Raw genomic sequence first — 18805 nt, forward strand, 5'->3', positions numbered from 1 at the left:
AGAAAACAACGGATTTCGCTGTATTAAAAATGACAGTGAATGAACCAGGCATCGTTAGATGTGCAATAATGCGCATATTGTGCAAGCAGCGGGAATTTCGATGACATAATCCGTCTAAGTAAACCGTTTTATATGACAGTAGCGGCGGAACACCTTCAGTTAGGGGGGTGGCACTGCCGACTTTTGGTCCCATTCTTTCCATGCAACGCCCATAGAGCTAAATGCTAATGTAAAAATGGCGAAATCAAGGGGGACACGGTCCCCTAGTGTCCCCCCCCCCCCCCGTTCCGCCGCCTATGAATGGTGTAGTTTCACTCTTTTGCTGTCGAGGATTGAGCGAATCCGCCAAACCCAAGCCGCACACGGGGTCAGGCGTCAACAAGCAGTGCCGCCTGCGATCGACCATCGACCTAAAGGAGTAGCGACTAGCGGAAGTAGCTAAATGACTGGTTATGTGTAGGTTGACAAGCATATACAAATACAATGCATTTGTTAGAGTTTGGTCAGTAAGTTAGGTTAGCTAAAGTTAGGTAAGGAGCATAAATATAAACAAAAGAGCTTAGGAATCTGCATTACGTCCTCGTCAGTCCAATAACTCTGCTATGCTCTATAGATGGCCTTGCTGCTATGTATTTCAAGGGTTCAGGGGAAAATGTGTGAGCTCTTACACATTTCAATTTGGTGGCGGACTCTAAATTCGTTCATGGCGCGTCTGATGCATATCTCGCGCAGTCGCTTTCGCTTCTGAACGATAACAACCTCACCTGTCCTTCCAGTCCTAGCAATCCTGTTCCCTATACTAGCCCCCACTGCTCTACATCAAGTCACAAGACGTGAAGGAACGACTTACGAGGAACGACAATTCAACTGGACGTTCTGGGCCCAACGAGGCTATACGTCCTACACCACAAGTAACCACAAGTAAGTCTGAACGATAACAAGAGAAGTAGTTATATGGCTTAGTTATCATTTATCAGTCAAGTGGTTGAGGAATTGGGTGTGATAGCAATAAGGGAGAGGAAACAAGAAAAAAGGTGATATCATATACAAAGAGGAATAATCCACTGCCGAAATACCACATGATATACTTTTATTCCAATTTGCCCCAGAAATGTTTTTTTTTTTCGGTGGCCGTTCGCGGGGGAGGTGGCCGCGGGGCACATTTTCATTTTGGTAACAGACCGCGTTACTGAGTAGGGAAAACTAATATATTTGAAAGCCTATAAACTATAACCCGGTGGCAGTCCATTAGTTAACAAGCTACAAGAATTTGAAATAATATTATTTTAAAGTGCCACAATTTACGTGCTGCTGTCTCATAATATGTGCCTTTACTTTTACCTCCCCCGAACCCCGAATGTTCACCCCTTTTTCACAGGTGTATGCTTTTTGTGAGATATGAATTCCATATTGTAACGCCCATGGCTGAGGCCTCTGAACAGCCGGGCTCAGACTCAGAGTCAGGCCTCTAAGTGTCATGTGTGATGGGTGACCAATGTGACCTTTGTTCCATCTCAATCTTATCTGTATACTGATGCCCACTTCAGCTTGAGACTTGACTATTCCAATGTGCTTAGGTTTGGTGATTTTTCGAAATGCTAGATATTAACTGGCACCTATTCTGATTCTAACTTTGACTTCATGTTTGAGTGTTGATGCTGATGCATCATATATTTCCTTGCTATTCTTAGTGTTTACAAAGTGGAAGGGAGTCAAAATTGAAATCAAATGGAAGCTTTTGTAAGTAGGCATATGTGGTATACATGATCATAATAGCTGCTTATGTCAATTGAAATATTTTTGTAGGTAATCATTTATTTGTTATTATGATTTCAGTAGGCGGAACTATGGTCATGAGTACCCAAATATAGGAACGTACCCATTTTTGGGAACGGAGTTCCCAAATATGGGAACGGGCGTTCCCATTTATGAGAACGGAAGGCAATTTTTCGGCCGTTCTCCCACTAAAACTCAAAAGGGCATCACGTCTCAAAAAAGTGCACGCTGATTTAAGTATCTACTAAATCTCCATAAAGTTATCTTTAATCTGACCGTGGAACAAGGAAATTGACCGTGGAATGATATTTTTAATGATTTTTTGAAAATGACAGAATGGTGGAAATATGGGTTATACGACATTTAACATGAAATTTTAAGGAAAATTAAGCATTTTTTAGTTTGAGGTAAAGTATAATAATTTTCGCCTGGTTATGAACTTTTATACTATCGACACCAGATGCTGACAAATGCAAGCGAAGACGCGGACGGTCCCGAGGTAATATTGTTGACTTTTGTGTCGGGGCGGACGACCGCGTGGAACGTGAGTGAATTTACCGAGCTACTGTTGTAAACTCAGTTTAAAGGGACCCTCCCACCTTCAAAAAAGTTAATGAATTGGCATGAAAGTGATGTCGCTCGGTTCAGAAAGAGCAAAAACGCATATCTACCAAATTTCATCGAAAAATATTCACCGGTTTTCAAGATATTAGACTTATACTTTTGTTTACTTTTTGGGATCTCCGCTGTTCCTAGCGACTTTATTTGAAAGTGCGGCATTTGTTGCGCGCAAAGCAGCATATACCACCGCGTGCTACAAAACGTTTTAGTCAAACATTTAACGGACGTTCGAAAGCCTGATGACGTCATCAGATTCCCGTAATGGTTAAGAGATAGGGACCACGCTGGTCCCACCCTGCAAGTAAAGGGAAGAAATTTCTTGAACACCATAAAGCTGCGGGGGTTGCGACCAGGATAAATGGTGGTTTCTGAGCCTGGCCGCAAACTTGGCTATCTCAACTCAAAACTAATGTTAAGGTGGGAGGGTCCCTTTAAGCGGTTGAAAATTATCCAGCTGTATTTTATCATCCCGTAAAGACATATTTTATTTGGATGCTAGCTGTTTAGAGTTGTTTTATAAGGAGCGTCATGAGCGTGGTTTTTGTCTTCCGTGTTTCTAAGCGTGATCGTTTTGGGGGAATTTCTCTTATATAGCTCGCTCTGTGTGGCTTATTTATAATTTTTATGCTGATTTCGATAATTCCTCGTGCCCATCCTACCAGGCCTTTTGCCACTTACACTCATCAAGAAAGGAAAAAACTAGATTTTCATTGGGACTAGGTGTTTTGAGGGTGTAACATATTCAGCGTTCCCATTTTTGGATACTTCCTTGTACTCGTCAACTATCGGTGATAAACAGACAGGTGCTTGACATGTCTCCACCGGCCACCCTCAGCGCGGACGGTGGATATAGGTATGGAAGACCTTGTTGAACATCGCTGAGCGTTGTGAATTACGTAATCCTGCAGAGGGGGGCGTGCCCGCTGCGAGATCGACGTGAATAAAAGCGCAGAAGACCGGGCGAAACATGCGACGGTCTTGCCGGAAAGGTCATCTGATGATTGTTGCGTTAACAATAATTTGCGGCGTTGGACGTGATGCTTGTTAATGAAAAGAGCCCCTGAAAGGCGTCGGTGAAATCGTTCCCAATTTTGGGTATGCCGTTCCCGTAATAAGGAACGCTTGCAGCGCCAGTGTACGAGAGCGTTCCCAAATTTGGGCTCGCGGCCCGGATGATGGACTGCTTTAGAAATAGGGGAACGATTTGAAACTACGATGGGCCTTACAATATCAAACTCTTTCCCAACAATATTGAGACAAATATCAGGCGGTTCACGATCGTTTTATATTTTTTGGACGTCATTTAACGGTTCTTTTTCTTGTTTTAAATAATGCCTACATGGCGTTCCCATATTTGGGTTTATCGTTCCCAAACATGGGAACGAAAATGCGTTCCCGAAAATGGGTACGCTTGACCATAGTTCCGCCTACTGATTTGAAAGTTGTTGTAGGTACCTTGTCAAATTCAGTGCATAGCTGCTAACTGTTGTTATTTATTTGATATCTTCTTAATCATCACTCACTCATCAGAAGATAAGAATAATATAGTATAGAATGATATTAGACAAGTGTTTATGAAATGTCTTGCGGACATTATTTTGGGATATTAACCTCTTGTAGCACTTTGAAGGGTCTTTGTTCAGCTGCCAGCATGTCATATTTATATGAAAGCATAACAATGGGGCACAGTTGATGATTTAATTTTGTTTGCTTAGGTGATAAAACAAAAATGAGGTGCAAAATGGCTACCATACCCCAGTTACCACTTACCACACAATGGTCTTAACATTTTATTTTTATATTTTATTTTATTTTATCCTAGTTTTATTTTTATTCGAGTATGTACGTACCTACCTACCTACTGGGTTCTGGGGTGTGTTCAAACTTATCTCACCTGATTCCACCTGTGTCTTTATGTGTTTGTGTGTGCTGACTGCTGTTTGCCATATTTATTGCTTTTAATCTTGTGATAAAGTCTTTGTGAATAGTGGGTGAACTGCCTGTTGTCTGTTGAATAAATCAAAATAGCAAAATTCAAAACAGTACCATTTGACTTTTCAGGGTGAAGGCAGTACAATGATGCCATTGAAAGGTATCAAGGTGGTGGAGATGGCGGGCCTCGCACCAGCGCCCTTCTGTGGTCTGATTTTGAAGGACTTTGGTGCCTCAGTCATCAGAGTGGACAAGGTAAGCCAACCTCAAAGCGTTGTTAGGTTTCAGAAATATAATTTCGATTTTTCACAGTCTTATTGCAAGAGGAGCTTGTGTGCATGCTACAGGGGCATCGATACCTATTCAAATAGTTTGTTAGTGTCAAAGATCTAACCTCTTTGTTATTGTAATTAACTGCCTTCATTCTTCAAGCCCTTATCTACAGTCACTACCTGTGTGAGGAAGTCAAGTCTTTCCTTCTCTATCGTTCTCCAGTTTTTATCTCTATTTCTATAATATCATTGTATTGCTCCATCTCCAACTCTTGTTGATGATTTAGGAGCAAATGCAGATCCTTATGGTTCTGGTAGCCAGCTGGACCATCAAGTGAAAGTTTCATTGTGTTTTTTTTTTTGCCATTAAAATGCAAACGTCGCCATGGGAACTTGATGAACATGAGATTTCCTCAAATCTAGCATTTGTTTTACCATAACTAGCTGTAGATGATAAATCACCTGAGAGAGTAACCAACTTATCAGATTTGCTTAAGTATATGGATGCACTAAATTTTGTTTTGATTAGTTTATAATCATAATAATTTCTTTACATGGGTACAGTCACAGATAACAGTAGTACCAAGTACTACTGTTATCTGTGGTACAGTTCTTGCTGAGGGCCTTGACCTTTGCTAATTTGGGAGGGCACTGTCGGCCTTGCGCTATAATTTGATTGTTTGTCGATGTAGCGCCCTGTGGGTGGCTGCAGAGCCCCACCGCTGCTCCCGAGGTGACTGACGGGAGGTGTGCTGCGCTGCGCCGCCAGCTCGGCCACCCAGAGATGGACGCACTGGCGCGCGGCAAACGCTCCGTGTCGGTGAACCTGAAGCACCCGGACGGCGCGGAGGTGGTGCGCCGGCTCTGCAGTCGCGCCGACGTGCTGCTCGAGCCCTTCAGACCAGGTGGGCGGGCCGCGACAGCACGTTGCCTCGGATCGGCACTCGGCATTCAGGGCAGTCTCACTCCTCGCTGCTGTACAGATCCGGGACGCTCATCATGGCTGTGTCGCTGCCGCCGGTTTTGGGCTGTTCAATTCGCTAATTCGCTAACATTTGTGGACCTCCCATTGTCAATGTGTTACCGATTCCCGCTCGTCCCGGCCGCGCAGTTCGGGGCGCTGACCCGTGTGCCGGCTCGCTGTTGGAACCCCTGACCCGTGTGCCGGCTGGCTGTTAGAAACCCTGACCCGTGTGCCGGCTCGCTGTTAGAAACCCTGACCCGTGTTAGAACCCCTGACCCGTGTGCCGGCTCGCTGTTAGAAGCCCTGACCCGTGTGCCGGCTGGCTGTTAGAAGCCCTGACGCGTGTGTGTGTGACCGTGTGTGACCGGTCGGGGACGCCCCGTTCGTTACCCTGACCCGACCCGTGTGTGACCTGTCGGGGGCGCCCCGTTCGTTTCCCTGACCGGTGCGTGTGCGACCTGTCGGGGGCGCCCCGTTCGTTTCCCTGACCGGTGCGTGTGCCGGCCGCCGTGCAGGTGTGATGGAGCGGCTCGGTCTCGGCCCCAAGGCGCTGCTGAAGCAGAACCCACGGCTCGTCTACGCCCGCCTGACCGGCTACGGCCAGACTGGCCCCACGGCCGACTGGGCGGGCCACGACATCAACTACCTGGCCATGTCCGGTACGTACTGTGGAACTGGCGCCCCGTACCACCTGGCTGCTGCCTCACACACGGCCGGTACATACTGTGTGACTGGCGCCCCGTACCACTTGGCTGCTGCCTCACACACGGCCGCGTGTGGTACGTGCCCTGCGACCGGCTGCCCGATGCCAACTCCGCCCGTCAGGGCCGTTCGACAGCTGCCCCGTCCCGCTGACTGCCCCGAAGGCGTGCTGTCCTTCCCGCGACCGGTGTCTTCCCACCGACTGCCGCAGGCGTCCTGTCCTTCCCGCGACCGGTGTCTTTCCACCGACTGCCGCAGGCGTCCTGTCCTTCCCGCGACCGGTGTCTTCCCACCGACTGCCGTAGGCGTCCTGTCCTTCCCGCGACCGGTGTCTTTCCACCGACTGCCGAAGGCGTCCTGTCCTTCCCGCGACCGGTGTCTTTCCACCGACTGCCGTAGGCGTTCTGTCGTTCCTGTCGTCCTCTGATCGGCCGCCGGCGTTCTGATATCCTCCCACTGACTGCCTGCAGGCGTTCTGTCGTTCCTGTCGACCCCCGACCGGCCGCCGGTGCCGCCCGTCAACCTGCTGGCCGATTTCGCCGGCGGCGGTCTCACCTGCGCGCTGGGCGTCCTGGCGGCTCTGCTCGAGAGGACCAGGTGGGTTGGGTTTACCCTGCCCGAGAGGACTAGGTGGGTTGGGTTTACCCTGCCCGAGAGGACCAGGTGGGTTTCATTTACCCTGCTCGAGAGGACCAGGTGGGTTGGGTTCACCCGGCTCGAGAGGACCAGGTGCGTTTGGTTTACCCTGTTCGAGGGGACCAGGTGGGTTTGGTTTACTCTGCTCGAGAGGACCAGGTCGGTTTGGTGTACCCTGTTCAAGGGGAATAAGTCGGTCCGCCCTGCTTGAGAGGACCAGGTCGGTTTGGTTCACCCCGCTCGAGGGGACCAGGTCGGTCCGTCCTGCTCGAGAGGACCAGGTGGCTTTGTGGGTGTATGTGCCAGGGTGTAATGTGTGTACTCGTGTGAGGGTCCGATGACGGGGTCACGGACTGCAGTATGATAGCAGGGCACCCCTGTCCCCAGCACTGTCTGACTGTGTCCGCAGGTCCGGTAAGGGCCAGGTGGTCGACTGCAGTATGACGGAGGGCGCCCCTGTCCCCAGCACTGTCTGACTGTGTCGGCAGGTCCGGTAAAGGCCAGGTGGTCGACTGCAGTATGACGGAGGGCGCCCCTGTCCCCAGCACTGTCTGACTGTGTCGGCAGGTCCGGTAAGGGCCAGGTGGTCGACTGCAATAGGTCAGAGGGCGCCCCTGTCCCCAGCACTGTCTGACTGTGTCGGCAGGTCCGGTAAGGGCCAGGTGGTCCACTGCAGTATGACGGAGGGCGCTCCTGTCCCCAGCACTGTCTGACTGTGTCGGCAGGTCCGGTAAGGACCAGGTGGTCGACTGCAGTATGACGGAGGGCGCCCCTGTCGCCAGCACTGTCTGACTGTGTCCACAGGTCCGGTAAGGGCCAGGTGGTCGACTGCAGTATGACGGAGGGCGCCCATGTCCCCAGCACTATCTGACTGTGTCCGTAGGTCCGGTAAGGGCCAGGTGGTCGACTGCAGTATGACGGAGGGCGCCCCTGTCCCCAGCACTGTCTGACTGTGTCGGCAGGTCCGGTAAGGGCCAGGTGGTCGACTGCAGTATGACGGAGGGCGCTCTTGTCCCCAGCACTGTCTGACTGTGTCGGCAGGTCCGGTAAGGGCCAGGTGGTCGACTGCAGTATGACGGAGGGCGCCCATGTCCCCAGCACTGTCTGACTATCTGTGTGTCCGCAGGTCCGGTAAGGGCCAGGTGGTCGACTGCAGTATGACGGAGGGCGCCGCGTACGTCGCCAGCACTGTCTCACTGTCTGACTGTGTCGGCAGGTCCGGTAAGGGCCAGGTGGTCGAATGCAGTATGACGGAGGGCGCCCCTGTCCCCAGCACTGTCTCACTATCTGTGTGTCCGCAGGTCCGGTAAGGGCCAGGTGGTCGACTGCAGTATGACGGAGGGCGCCGCGTACGTCGCCAGCACTGTCTGACTGTGTCGGCAGGTCCGGTAAGGGCCAGGTGGTCGACTGCAGTATGACGGAGGGCGCCCCTGTCGCCAGCACTGTCTGACTGTGTCCACAGGTCCGGTAAGGGCCAGGTGGTCGACTGCAGTATGACGGAGGGCGCCCATGTCCCCAGCACTATCTGACTGTGTCCGTAGGTCCGGTAAGGGCCAGGTGGTCGACTGCAGTATGACGGAGGGCGCCCCTGTCCCCAGCACTGTCTGACTGTGTCGGCAGGTCCGGTAAGGGCCAGGTGGTCGACTGCAGTATGACGGAGGGCGCTCCTGTCCCCAGCACTGTCTGACTGTGTCGGCAGGTCCGGTAAGGGCCAGGTGGTCGACTGCAGTATGACGGAGGGCGCCCATGTCCCCAGCACTGTCTGACTATCTGTGTGTCCGCAGGTCCGGTAAGGGCCAGGTGGTCGACTGCAGTATGACGGAGGGCGCCGCGTACGTCGCCAGCACTGTCTCACTGTCTGACTGTGTCGGCAGGTCCGGTAAGGGCCAGGTGGTCGAATGCAGTATGACGGAGGGCGCCCCTGTCCCCAGCACTGTCTCACTATCTGTGTGTCCGCAGGTCCGGTAAGGGCCAGGTGGTCGACTGCAGTATGACGGAGGGCGCCGCGTACGTCGCCAGCACTGTCTGACTGTGTCGGCAGGTCCGGTAAGGGCCAGGTGGTCGACTGCAGTATGACGGAGGGCGCCCCCAGGCCTGTCCCCAGCACTGTCTCACTATCTGTGTGTCCGCAGGTCCGGTAAGGGCCAGGTGGTCGACTGCAGTATGACGGAGGGCGCCGCGTACGTCGCCAGCTGGCTGTTCAAGTCGCGCGACCTGCAGCCGGTCTGGGGACGCGAGGCGGGCACCAACGTGTGAGTATCGCCGGCCCTGCTGTGGTCCTCTCTCTCTGAGTGCTTACTGTCAGATACCGAGAGTGACAGACAGGCACGCCAACACTCCCGGCCCCTCATTGCCGAACGCTTTAACGTAATAAGTCTTTTTGGGAGGAAAGTGGCTGATAGCTGACGGTTTTTAATCAATGTATTCGTCAATTTAGTAGGATGTTTTTTCCTGACTGGTTAACCCGCGCATCCGGAGCCTCCAGAGCCTTCCCCCTCCTATCTCCGAAACTACTGGGCCGATCGTCAAAGTTCAAACGGCGTCTGATAGCCCTGGAAAAAACTGTTGAGCGAAACCTATTTTCATTGACCTAGAGGTCATCGATGACGTCACAGGTCAGGTCAAAGTAAAAATTATCGGCATTTTTGCTTGTTCACAATTTAGGCTCTGACCGCCGGTTGACAAGTCCTATCAGGCTCTTTTGGTTTACGCACTCCTTGATATATGCCTTAGATACCCTGAGGGTACCGAACTTTTACTTCGATATTTTTTTTTTCAGGTCAAGCCCAGGTCATCCTAGTTCACGAAAATTATATATCATGTATCGGTCAAGTGACGCATGTTTTATGATTCATTTTACTCGTAGATTTCGAAAACAATGTCGTCTGTGTCATTTGAGGTCATTTTCAGCTGAATTCACCGGAGGTCAGCCCACTTTTAGGTCAGAAAAGGTCAAATTTTGAAAATGAAATTTTTCAACAGTAAAGGTGCCAATCAGATGCAGTTTGAACTCAGGAACACGATGGTGTCATTTATATTGCTCTACGATGTCAAAAACGTACTGAAAAATGGTTTTGAAAAATATATAATTGTAAAATTTTGACAATATTGTAAATAACTTGGCTATTTTTGAAGATATTTGACTAAAACTTGCTAGAGTAGTTCATCAGTGTGTGTTCTATATTCCGGTTTTTGCGAAAAATGAAAAACTTTTTGAAAAAATCAAAAAAACAATATTTTTTGTAATTGTAAAAGCATATTTTTCAAAATTTCAAAATTTCGAAAATTCGGGATAGCAGTTTGATAGCTACGTGTATTTGTAGTCCAGTGATGCAAAGAAGTTGGATTTAGCTTAAAACTAAGCTCTTGAGAGCATTTGCCGTAATTCTATATTTTGCATCTAAATCGGCCGACATGACGTCACTCTGACGTCATTTCCGGCCAAACTATGGTAGCTAGAAAGTTGAAATTTTAACACAAGGTGTCAAATTGATGCCGCTGAGGCTACCGCAACTTTCGTGTTGATCCGTCTACAGAGTCTCCCCCCTCCTTCCCCCCAGTCATACGCGGGTTAATGTCCACACTCCATTAACTAGTTCCAGTGGATATAATTAGTGACCTGTCTGTCCAATAGTAAGTTACTTTTAGTTCGCTAGGCTGTTTCCTATTTCAGCTGCTTCTGCCGTAGTAGCGCATTTCTTTCCTCGACTCTACTGTAGTATTTGTTCCTCTGGCCATGCTCTCTATCTGCCTGCCCGCGTACATAGTGTCCAGGCCAGTCGGTGTGTTGACGCTGTGTGTGGCCGCGCGCCGGCCAGGCTGGACGGCGGCGCCTTCTGGTACGGCTGCCACCGCACCGCCGACGGACGCTACATGGCCGTCGGCGCGCTGGAGCCCAAGTTTTTCGCCCGGTTCGCCGAGCTGCTGGGCGAGCCGGGCCTGGAGCAGCTGCCGTTCGACTCCGCCGACGGCCGCCGCCGCGTGGCCGCCGCGTTCGCGCGCCGCACGCAGGCCCAGTGGGCGGCCGTGTTCGCCGGTCAGGACGCGTGCGTCACGCCCGTGCTGAGCGCCGACGAGGCGGCCGCCGCGCCCGGCGCCGTGGCGCGCTCCAGCTTCGTGTCTGGCGCGCGCGGCCGGCCGGAGCCGGCGCCGGCGCCGCGGCTGGAGCGCACGCCGGCCGCCGGCGGCGGTGCAGAGCCGCGCCGGGGACAGCACTCGACGGAGGTACTGCTAGAGGAGGGCTTCGACGAGGCCGAGGTGCGCCAGTTGATCGCCGACGGCGCCGTCGAGCAGCGGCCGCCGTCCAGCAGCCTGTAACCCCCGGCCGGGCGGTATGGACTGTAACCCCGCGGCCGGGCGGTATGGACCGTGACCCCCGGCCGGGCGGTATGGAGTCTATGGACCGTGACCGCCGGCCGGGCGGTATGGACTGTAACCCCCGGCCGGGCGGTACGGACTGTGACCCCCGGCCGGGCGGTATGGACTGACCCCCGGCCGGGCGGTATGGACCGTGACCCCCGGCCGGGCGGTATGGACTGACCCCCGGCCGGGCGGTATGGACTGTGACGTCCCGGCCGGGCGGTATGGACTGTGACGTCCCGGCCGGGCGGTATATATGGTCTCCACTCCCAGCTGCTGGGGCGGGCACAGTTAGCGGTACATAACTGGGGAAATGATCTGCGGTGATTGCGCGCCTGGTATGTGCCACGCCAGTAAGTACTCGTACGTTGGGTCGACGTCAGAACACTAGCGGTACATTGTGATACGTCGTACCGGGCTCGTGCCTTTTACATGTCCTTCGACAATAATGAGCAGTCTTATGGGTCTGCCTTCAGACAATAAGGACCTCTGACTGTGGACAGAAGTGGGCACAAATTAATACCAGTGATTTTAAATTATATGGTCCTGCATATGGATAAAAAGGAAAAGGCATGCAAATGCAACAAGTTGTAATTGAAAGACGCTATGCCATTATCTGTTATATCGATAATGAATAATGCTAGGGTGGTTTTGTCCCCAATGAGTGCGTATTTGATACGGGGGTGTTTGACTGACCTGTCCGCCATTTGCTGATCCCCGTGATGACTGCCAGATGGGGTGTCCATTGTGATTCCTTACAATTATGTGCAAAGTAATCAATGCAATTAGCTTAACTTGATTGGAATAAGGAGTGTTGCAACTTGCATGTAGCTGGTGACAGCTGCGATATGAATTGTCGGAATATATTCATGCAGGGAATAACACAAATGTGTTGATTACCTACAAGTAGTCGGATCTAAGAGCTATCCAAACAGTTGTATACAAATAGTGGATTTCTCCCGATTGGTATATTATTTGAAAGAGAGATAGAGTATTTGAGAGAGAGCGAGAGAGAGAAAAAAACGAGAGAGAGAGAGAGAGAGGGAGAGAGAGAGAGAGAGGGTAGAGCAGAAGAAACAGGTGGAAGGGTACTGTTGATCCAATGTTGACCTAAATCTCATGATAAGGTGTCTGGCTCAAGTTGAGGGAATCCCAGTGGGCTAACGAGGCCGTAAAAAAGATAATACAGCTCAACGTTTGACAAAGCAGATGTGATTAGGGCTGAAACAGTCAGCCTAGTTGTTGATACTCGCAGCATGTTGTCCACTGTCCCGTCTTACCAGTTGGGGGAGGAGGCGTTCGAGTGGCACTTATTTACGTAACTTTTTATACATTTGTGTTGATTTTTAAGGATATTATGCTTAGCAATGCCGATGCTCCGTGAAAAATGTTTTATAATGTGGACGTTTATTTTCCATTCTAAGTTTGTACCTTCATGGTGGGGCATTCCACGTCAAATCAAACACCGAAATCCGTCATCCCCTTCGATTTTTCTGTAAATTTGTAGGCAGACTGGGCATGGTTCAAAACTGAGTTACGTATAATATTTTCGAAATTTGATAACGTATCGCTGAGATATAGGTCATCGAATATAGCGAAAAATGCCACACATCAATTTTTTAAATGGCTATAACTCTGGTTCCTTTTCTGGTATCAAAATGATATTAACAGGGTCTTAGAGGCAATTGATAAGGCTTTGATTTTTATATATAAAATTAAATTGAAGTGACCTTGAAATGCATTTGACCTTGAATTAAAACAGAAAAATTTAAATAGCAAAAAACACGTCACCTTCGATTTGGGTAATTTTTACATATTATGTCCTTCACAATGTTCCTAACCATCTGTGAAAAAATTGGAGTGGGCCATTCATAACTTTCGCGGCAAACGCCGTTTTCATGCATCAACATCACGCAACCGCGCGTGACCTTGAAAGACAGAGTCAAGACATGCTTGCTTGTGTACACTTTCTGAAATGAATGATTGCTGATTAGTGATATCCCAAACTCAGCGAGAATGGAAATGCATAGTCATCGTAGTCAAGCATTCACGTTCCATAGTAAAAGTGTTTCAGGCAAACGGTATTTTGCGGTGAATTTTGAGCCGTGTGGAAATGCATCATGAAGTAAATTCAACGAAAACATTATCACGCAACGATATCTTCACGTCTTTTGATCTTCGCTATACGAAAGAACATACATTTTTTAGTATGTATGGGGAATTTCTAGTTAATCCAATAATAAATAAGGCAGTTAGAGGCCTGCTAAGAGTAACATGTCGCCGGCTGAGGCGGGCTCGGCCGATGCGGGAAACGCAGCAATCACAATTTTGTGTTTACACGTTCATATTTCAATTGTTTACCAACCGATTTTCAAAATTCTTTCACCATAAGATTGCCTGTACATTTCTTAGTCTTCTCACAAAATTTGACGCGAATCGAACGTAATCAGCGGTAGGGAGCGCGATGTAAAGACGGAACCGTTCCGTTCCGTCCCGGCACAGTCTACAATTCAGGCGGCGGCTAGCGGTCGGCGCCGGCTGCCGAGTCGCCGCGTCGCTGCGGCGACAGGATGTTCACTTTACACCGCTATTACTAGAACAGTTGTGAACCGATTTTCTTATTGCTTGCACGATGAGATGTCCAATTCAATTCTTGACAGGTAGCCATAATTAATTTCGCATTAATCTTATGAGATATTGGCGAAAAACAGGAGGGGTGGGCGAAATTCGCTCTTCCCCCTCCACTGCGCGTGCTAACATACGTTTGCATATGTGCAATTTTCTTCAAAACCTATGAATGGCCCACTCTAATTTTTTCACAGGTTGTTAAGAATATGGTAGGCAATAAAATATATGAAAATGAGCCAAATCGAAGGTGACGTGTTTTTTGCTATTTCAATATTTGTGCTTAAGAACAGAGTTAAGCAAATTTCAAGGTCATATATTTAAGTAGGTGCAATTCTAAACAAATGCTTAAGAAATTACCTAAACAGTAAGGTTTATTTCATTCAAATCAAACAAGTACAACCAAAGTTATGGTCGTTCCAAAATATAAAGATGCAACTTTTTGTAAAAATTTGATGCCCTATATTTAGAAGACCTGTGGTCAGAATGTGCAAAAAACATCAATGTAATGTCCGGGGCCACACAGGAACTCGCTCACAAATTTATAATGAAATCGCTGATGGTAAGGTGAAAACAGCCGATTTTTGTTCGATTTGACGTGGAATGCCCCTGGTGCAACTCTTTCAGCTTTGCAGCTACACCCAGTTGATAATTTTTTCCTAAACAATGAACAGTTGACTATTCATTTTGTCGACACATCCACATCATATCTTGCAGTCATTTGTCTGGCAACTGAAGCACACACATTATATCTACAGGTAGCTGTGGGTGTACTCGTCTGTTGCGATTTCCGTCGCCCTCGTGCGATCCCCGCCGTCCGACGGAGAATGGGCGGAGATCACCAGACCATAATCACCTTCTGGAACGGTACTGTCACGTCCTCCCACCTGGAACGGGGACAACGCTGTCACATCATTGATCATCCCACTTGGAAGGGGACACAATACTGACACATCCACCCACCGGGAACGGGGACACTACCGTCCCCCGTTTTCCCGAGGAAGTGAAAGATATGTTCAATATCTTGGTCGTTTTGTAGCCTTTCGGGAGATTTATTGGTCACAAAGAAGCCACACACCGTGAGCCGTCTGCGGTCAGTCCTTACCCGTTGGTCTCGATGTTGACCAGAGTGTGGTGTGCGGACATCCATATATGGCTGATGTGACCTCTGATGACCTGATCTCCGGTGATCACGGCCGCCCGCTGCCCGGGGGTCAGTTCGGACGGCGACCAGGGCCGCCAGGGCGCCGGCAGAGGCGGACCTGAGGCGCGTCACACGGAGCGGCCAGCGTCAGTCATACGGAGCGGCCAGCGTCAGTCACACAGAGCGGCCAGCGTCAGTCACACAGCGTCAGTCACACGGAGCGGCCAGCGTCAGTCACAGAGCGGCCAGCGTCAGTCACAGAGCGTCAGTCACACGGAGCGGCCAGCGTCAGTCACACAGCGTCAGTCACACGGAGCGGCCAGCGTCAGTCACACAGCGTCAGTCACACAGAGCCGCCAGCGTCAGTCACTCGGAGCGGCCAGCGTCAGTCACACAGCGTCAGTCATACAGAGCCGCCAGCGTCAGTCACACGGAGCGGCCAGCGTCAGTCACACGGAGCGGCCAGCGTCAGTCACACGGAGCGGCCAGCGTCATAACACGGAGCCGCCAGCGTCAGTCACACGGAGCGGCCAGCGTCAGTCACACAGCGTCAGTCACACAGAGCCGCCAGCGTCAGTCACACGGAGCGGCCAGCGTCAGTCACAGAGCGGCCAGCGTCAGTCACACAGAGACAGAGCGGCCAGCGTCAGTCACACAGAGACAGAGCGGCCAGCGTCAGTCACACGGAGCGGCCAGCGTCATAACACGGAGCGGCCAGCGTCAGTCACACGGAGCGGCCAGCGTCAGTCACACAGCGTCATTCACACAGAGCCGCCAGCGTCAGTCACTCGGAGCGGCCAGCGTCAGTCACTCGGAGCGGCCAGCGTCAGTCACACAGCGTCAGTCACACGGAGCGGACAGCGTCAGTCACACAGAGACAGAGCGGCCAGCGTCAGTCACACAGAGCGGCCAGCGTCAGTCACACAGAGCGGCCAGCGTCAGTCACACAGAGCGGGCAGCGTCAGTCACACGGAGCGGCCAGCGTCAGTTACACGGAGCGGCCAGCGTCAGTCACACCGAGCGGCCAGCGTCAGTCACACGGAGCGTGTGGCGCAGAGCGGGGAAAACAACCACAAGTCAGCGCACACATGGTGATCCGGTATCGGATGGGGAGGAGACCTGGCGTTACGGTAAGTTTCTGAGCCCAGTCTGCCGGCGTGGCAGTGACCACTCGTGGTGCGGCGCGGTGGCGGGGCAGTGACCACTCACGGTGCGGTGACTGGGCACTGGGCAGTGACCACTCGCGGTGCGGTGCAGCGGGGCGGTCCACTGCCGCGGCACTAGGTGGCGGGGCAGCGACCACTCACAGTGCGGTGGCGGGGCAGTGACCACTCACGGTGCGGCGCGGCGGGGCAGTGACCAGTGACCACTCACGGTGCGGTGGCGGGGCACTGGGCAGTGACCACTCACGGTGCGGTGGCGGGGCAGTGACCACTCACGGCGCGGTGGCGGGGCACTGGGCAGTGACAACTCACGGCGCGGCGCCGCCGGCCGGTCGGTTTCCGGAGTCCGCCGGGGGCTGAGCTCGGCTGGGCCGGCCGTTCGAGGGTGTCCGAACGGCCGATAGCCGGCCACCCAGTGCCGGTCGGCGGCGGTCTCAGTCAGGTCCGAGTCGGACCCGAGCGGACCGGCCGCCTCCAGCTGCTCCTCATCCTCGTCTGAAAACGGAGTCAGTAGGTGTCAGTTCCCCACGGACTCGTCACAAAGTGAGTCAGGCCACCCCAGCCTCGCCCCAAACTGAGACCTTTCCCTGGCCTGGCCACCCCAAACGGAGAGTTCTGTCAGTGGCGGCCAGCACCCCAGGCTGAGGGATCCGTCATTATCACTTTTTGGTGCTAAGCTGTGTAATTTATCTGTCGTTTGCACACTCTCAATTATGAACGGCGTTTTGCTTGTAATGAAAGCCAAACGTTGTCTTGTCATACCGACTAATAACCCCGCCATGTCCATAGTCCAACACCACACTGGCGGTTACCATGGCAACACACCACAACAGCAGCTATTTCCAGCGCCCGCAGAGCCTGCGGGGTGCTGGAATTAGCTCGAGGCACGCTACCTTCAATCACGTCTTCGTCGGATTCTGAATCATCCGCCTCCTCTTCGGCTTCAAGCTCTTTCTTGACATATTCCTCTCGACACAGGTCCTCGTAGAGGAAGTCCTTATCCACCTGTGTCGTCTCCAGTCCGTGGGGTGCCCCCTCCACCTCGTCTGCCGCCGACCTCTCGTCGAAGGCGACGTGGTGCCGCTGGACGCCGGCTGTGGGTTTCCGGGAGTCGCTGCCTTCGCCCGGCTGGCCGCCGGCCTGGCGCCGCTGCGGGGCCGCGCCGGTGGCTCTCCGCGCGCCGCCCGCCGCCGGCCCCCTCCTGCGCCGGCCGCCGGCCCGCTGCAGCGCCAGCTCACGGCGCACGGCCTCCCGGAGCCGGCGCCGCAGCTGCCGGTGGCGCAGCTCGCGCGCCAGCTGCTCGGCCTGGCGCTGGGTGGCGCCGCTCTGGCGCCGCAGCTGGCGCACGTCGGCGGCCAGCTCGGCGAGCAGCGCGGCGCCGGCCAGCTGGGTCACCAGCCGGCCGTGGCGCCGCTCCACGGCGGCCGTGGTCGGTGACGGCGGCCACTCCGGCACTGTGCGCCAGACGGCGGCGCGGCGCGCCAGGTCCACCTCATCCCCGGAGCCGTCGGCGACGTCACTGCTCAGAAACAGCAGCACCTCGAAGGTGAAGCGTGTGACGCGGAAGGGCGCCAGCGGCCGGTCGGCGCCGTCGAGCCGCAGCGAGGCCGAGTAGCGGCCGCACGGCAGCACCACCGGGCGCGACTCGTAGGCTGTGCGCCGCGGGCTCCAGTGCAGCTGCACGGCCGCGAACGGGTGGTGGACGGTGAGGGTGACCGGTCCCAGGTCGGTGGCGACGGAGCGGTACCAGCGAAACACGATCGGGCCGCTCAGCTCTGCCGGCTCCAGCTGCCACACCTGCCGCGGGCGGACACCGCGGGTTAGACGGGGACTGTCAGACGGGAACGGACACCGCGGGTCAGACGGGGACTGTCAGACGGGAACGGACACCGCGGGTCAGACGGGGACTGTCAGACGGGAACGGACACCGCGGGTTAGACGGGGACTGTCAGACGGGGACCTACGGACGTCGGACACTGTCAGACGGGGGCGGACACCGCGGGTCAGACGGGGACTGTCAGACGGGGACGGACACCGCGGGTTAGACGGGGACTGTCAGACGGGAACGGACACCGCGGGTCAGACGGGGACTGTCAGACGGGAACGGACACCGCGGGTCAGACGGGGACTGTCAGACGGGAACGGACACCGCGGGTTAGACGGGGACTGTCAGACGGGGACCTACGGACGTCGGACACTGTCAGACGGGGGCGGACACCGCGGGTCAGACGGGGACTGTCAGACGGGGACTGTCAGACGGGGACGGACACTGTCAGACGGACACTGTCAGACGGGGGTGGATACCGCGGGTCAGACGGGGACTGTCAGACGGGGACTGACACTCAGACAAGGACCGACTGACATTGTCACAGGGGGCGGACACTGTCGGACGGACACTGTCAGACGGAGATGGACATTGTCCGAGGAAGGTGGAGGACGGACACTCAGACGGACACTGGCAGACGGACACTGTCAGAGGGATAAGAGGAGACGGACCCTGTCAGACGGGGCCTGGCAGATGGGGACGGACACTGTCAAAGGGCACTATCAGAGGAAGGCGGACACTGTCAGACGGACACTGTCAGACGGACACTGTCAGATGGACACTGTC

General features: G+C 53.2%; 1 protein-coding gene across 3 annotated transcripts; it reads left to right on the forward strand.

The window, feature by feature from the left end:
* Positions 1-787: 787 nt before the first annotated feature.
* LOC122377771 (alpha-methylacyl-CoA racemase-like) lies at positions 788-11737 on the forward strand. 3 transcript variants are annotated; one of them, XM_043358190.1, is made up of 7 exons: positions 788-921; positions 4459-4584; positions 5371-5506; positions 6081-6224; positions 6738-6864; positions 9036-9155; positions 10722-11737. In XM_043358190.1, the coding sequence occupies exons 2-7, from the start codon at positions 4474-4476 to the stop codon at positions 11218-11220; spliced, it is 1137 nt and encodes a 378-aa protein (XP_043214125.1). In that variant the 5' UTR covers positions 788-921; positions 4459-4473; the 3' UTR covers positions 11221-11737. The 3 variants fall into 3 exon arrangements, with proteins under 3 accessions (XP_043214125.1, XP_043214134.1, XP_043214117.1); XM_043358199.1 differs by lacking the exon at positions 788-921 and adding an exon at positions 987-1033 and having other exon boundaries at positions 4457-4584; XM_043358182.1 differs by lacking the exon at positions 788-921 and adding an exon at positions 1526-1740.
* The last annotated feature ends 7068 nt before the right edge of the window (positions 11738-18805 follow it).

This window comes from Amphibalanus amphitrite, unplaced genomic scaffold (genome assembly GCF_019059575.1).
Source record: "Amphibalanus amphitrite isolate SeventyFive unplaced genomic scaffold, NRLGWU_Aamphi_draft 000006F_arrow, whole genome shotgun sequence".
Lineage (NCBI taxonomy): Eukaryota > Metazoa > Arthropoda > Thecostraca > Balanomorpha > Balanidae > Amphibalanus > Amphibalanus amphitrite.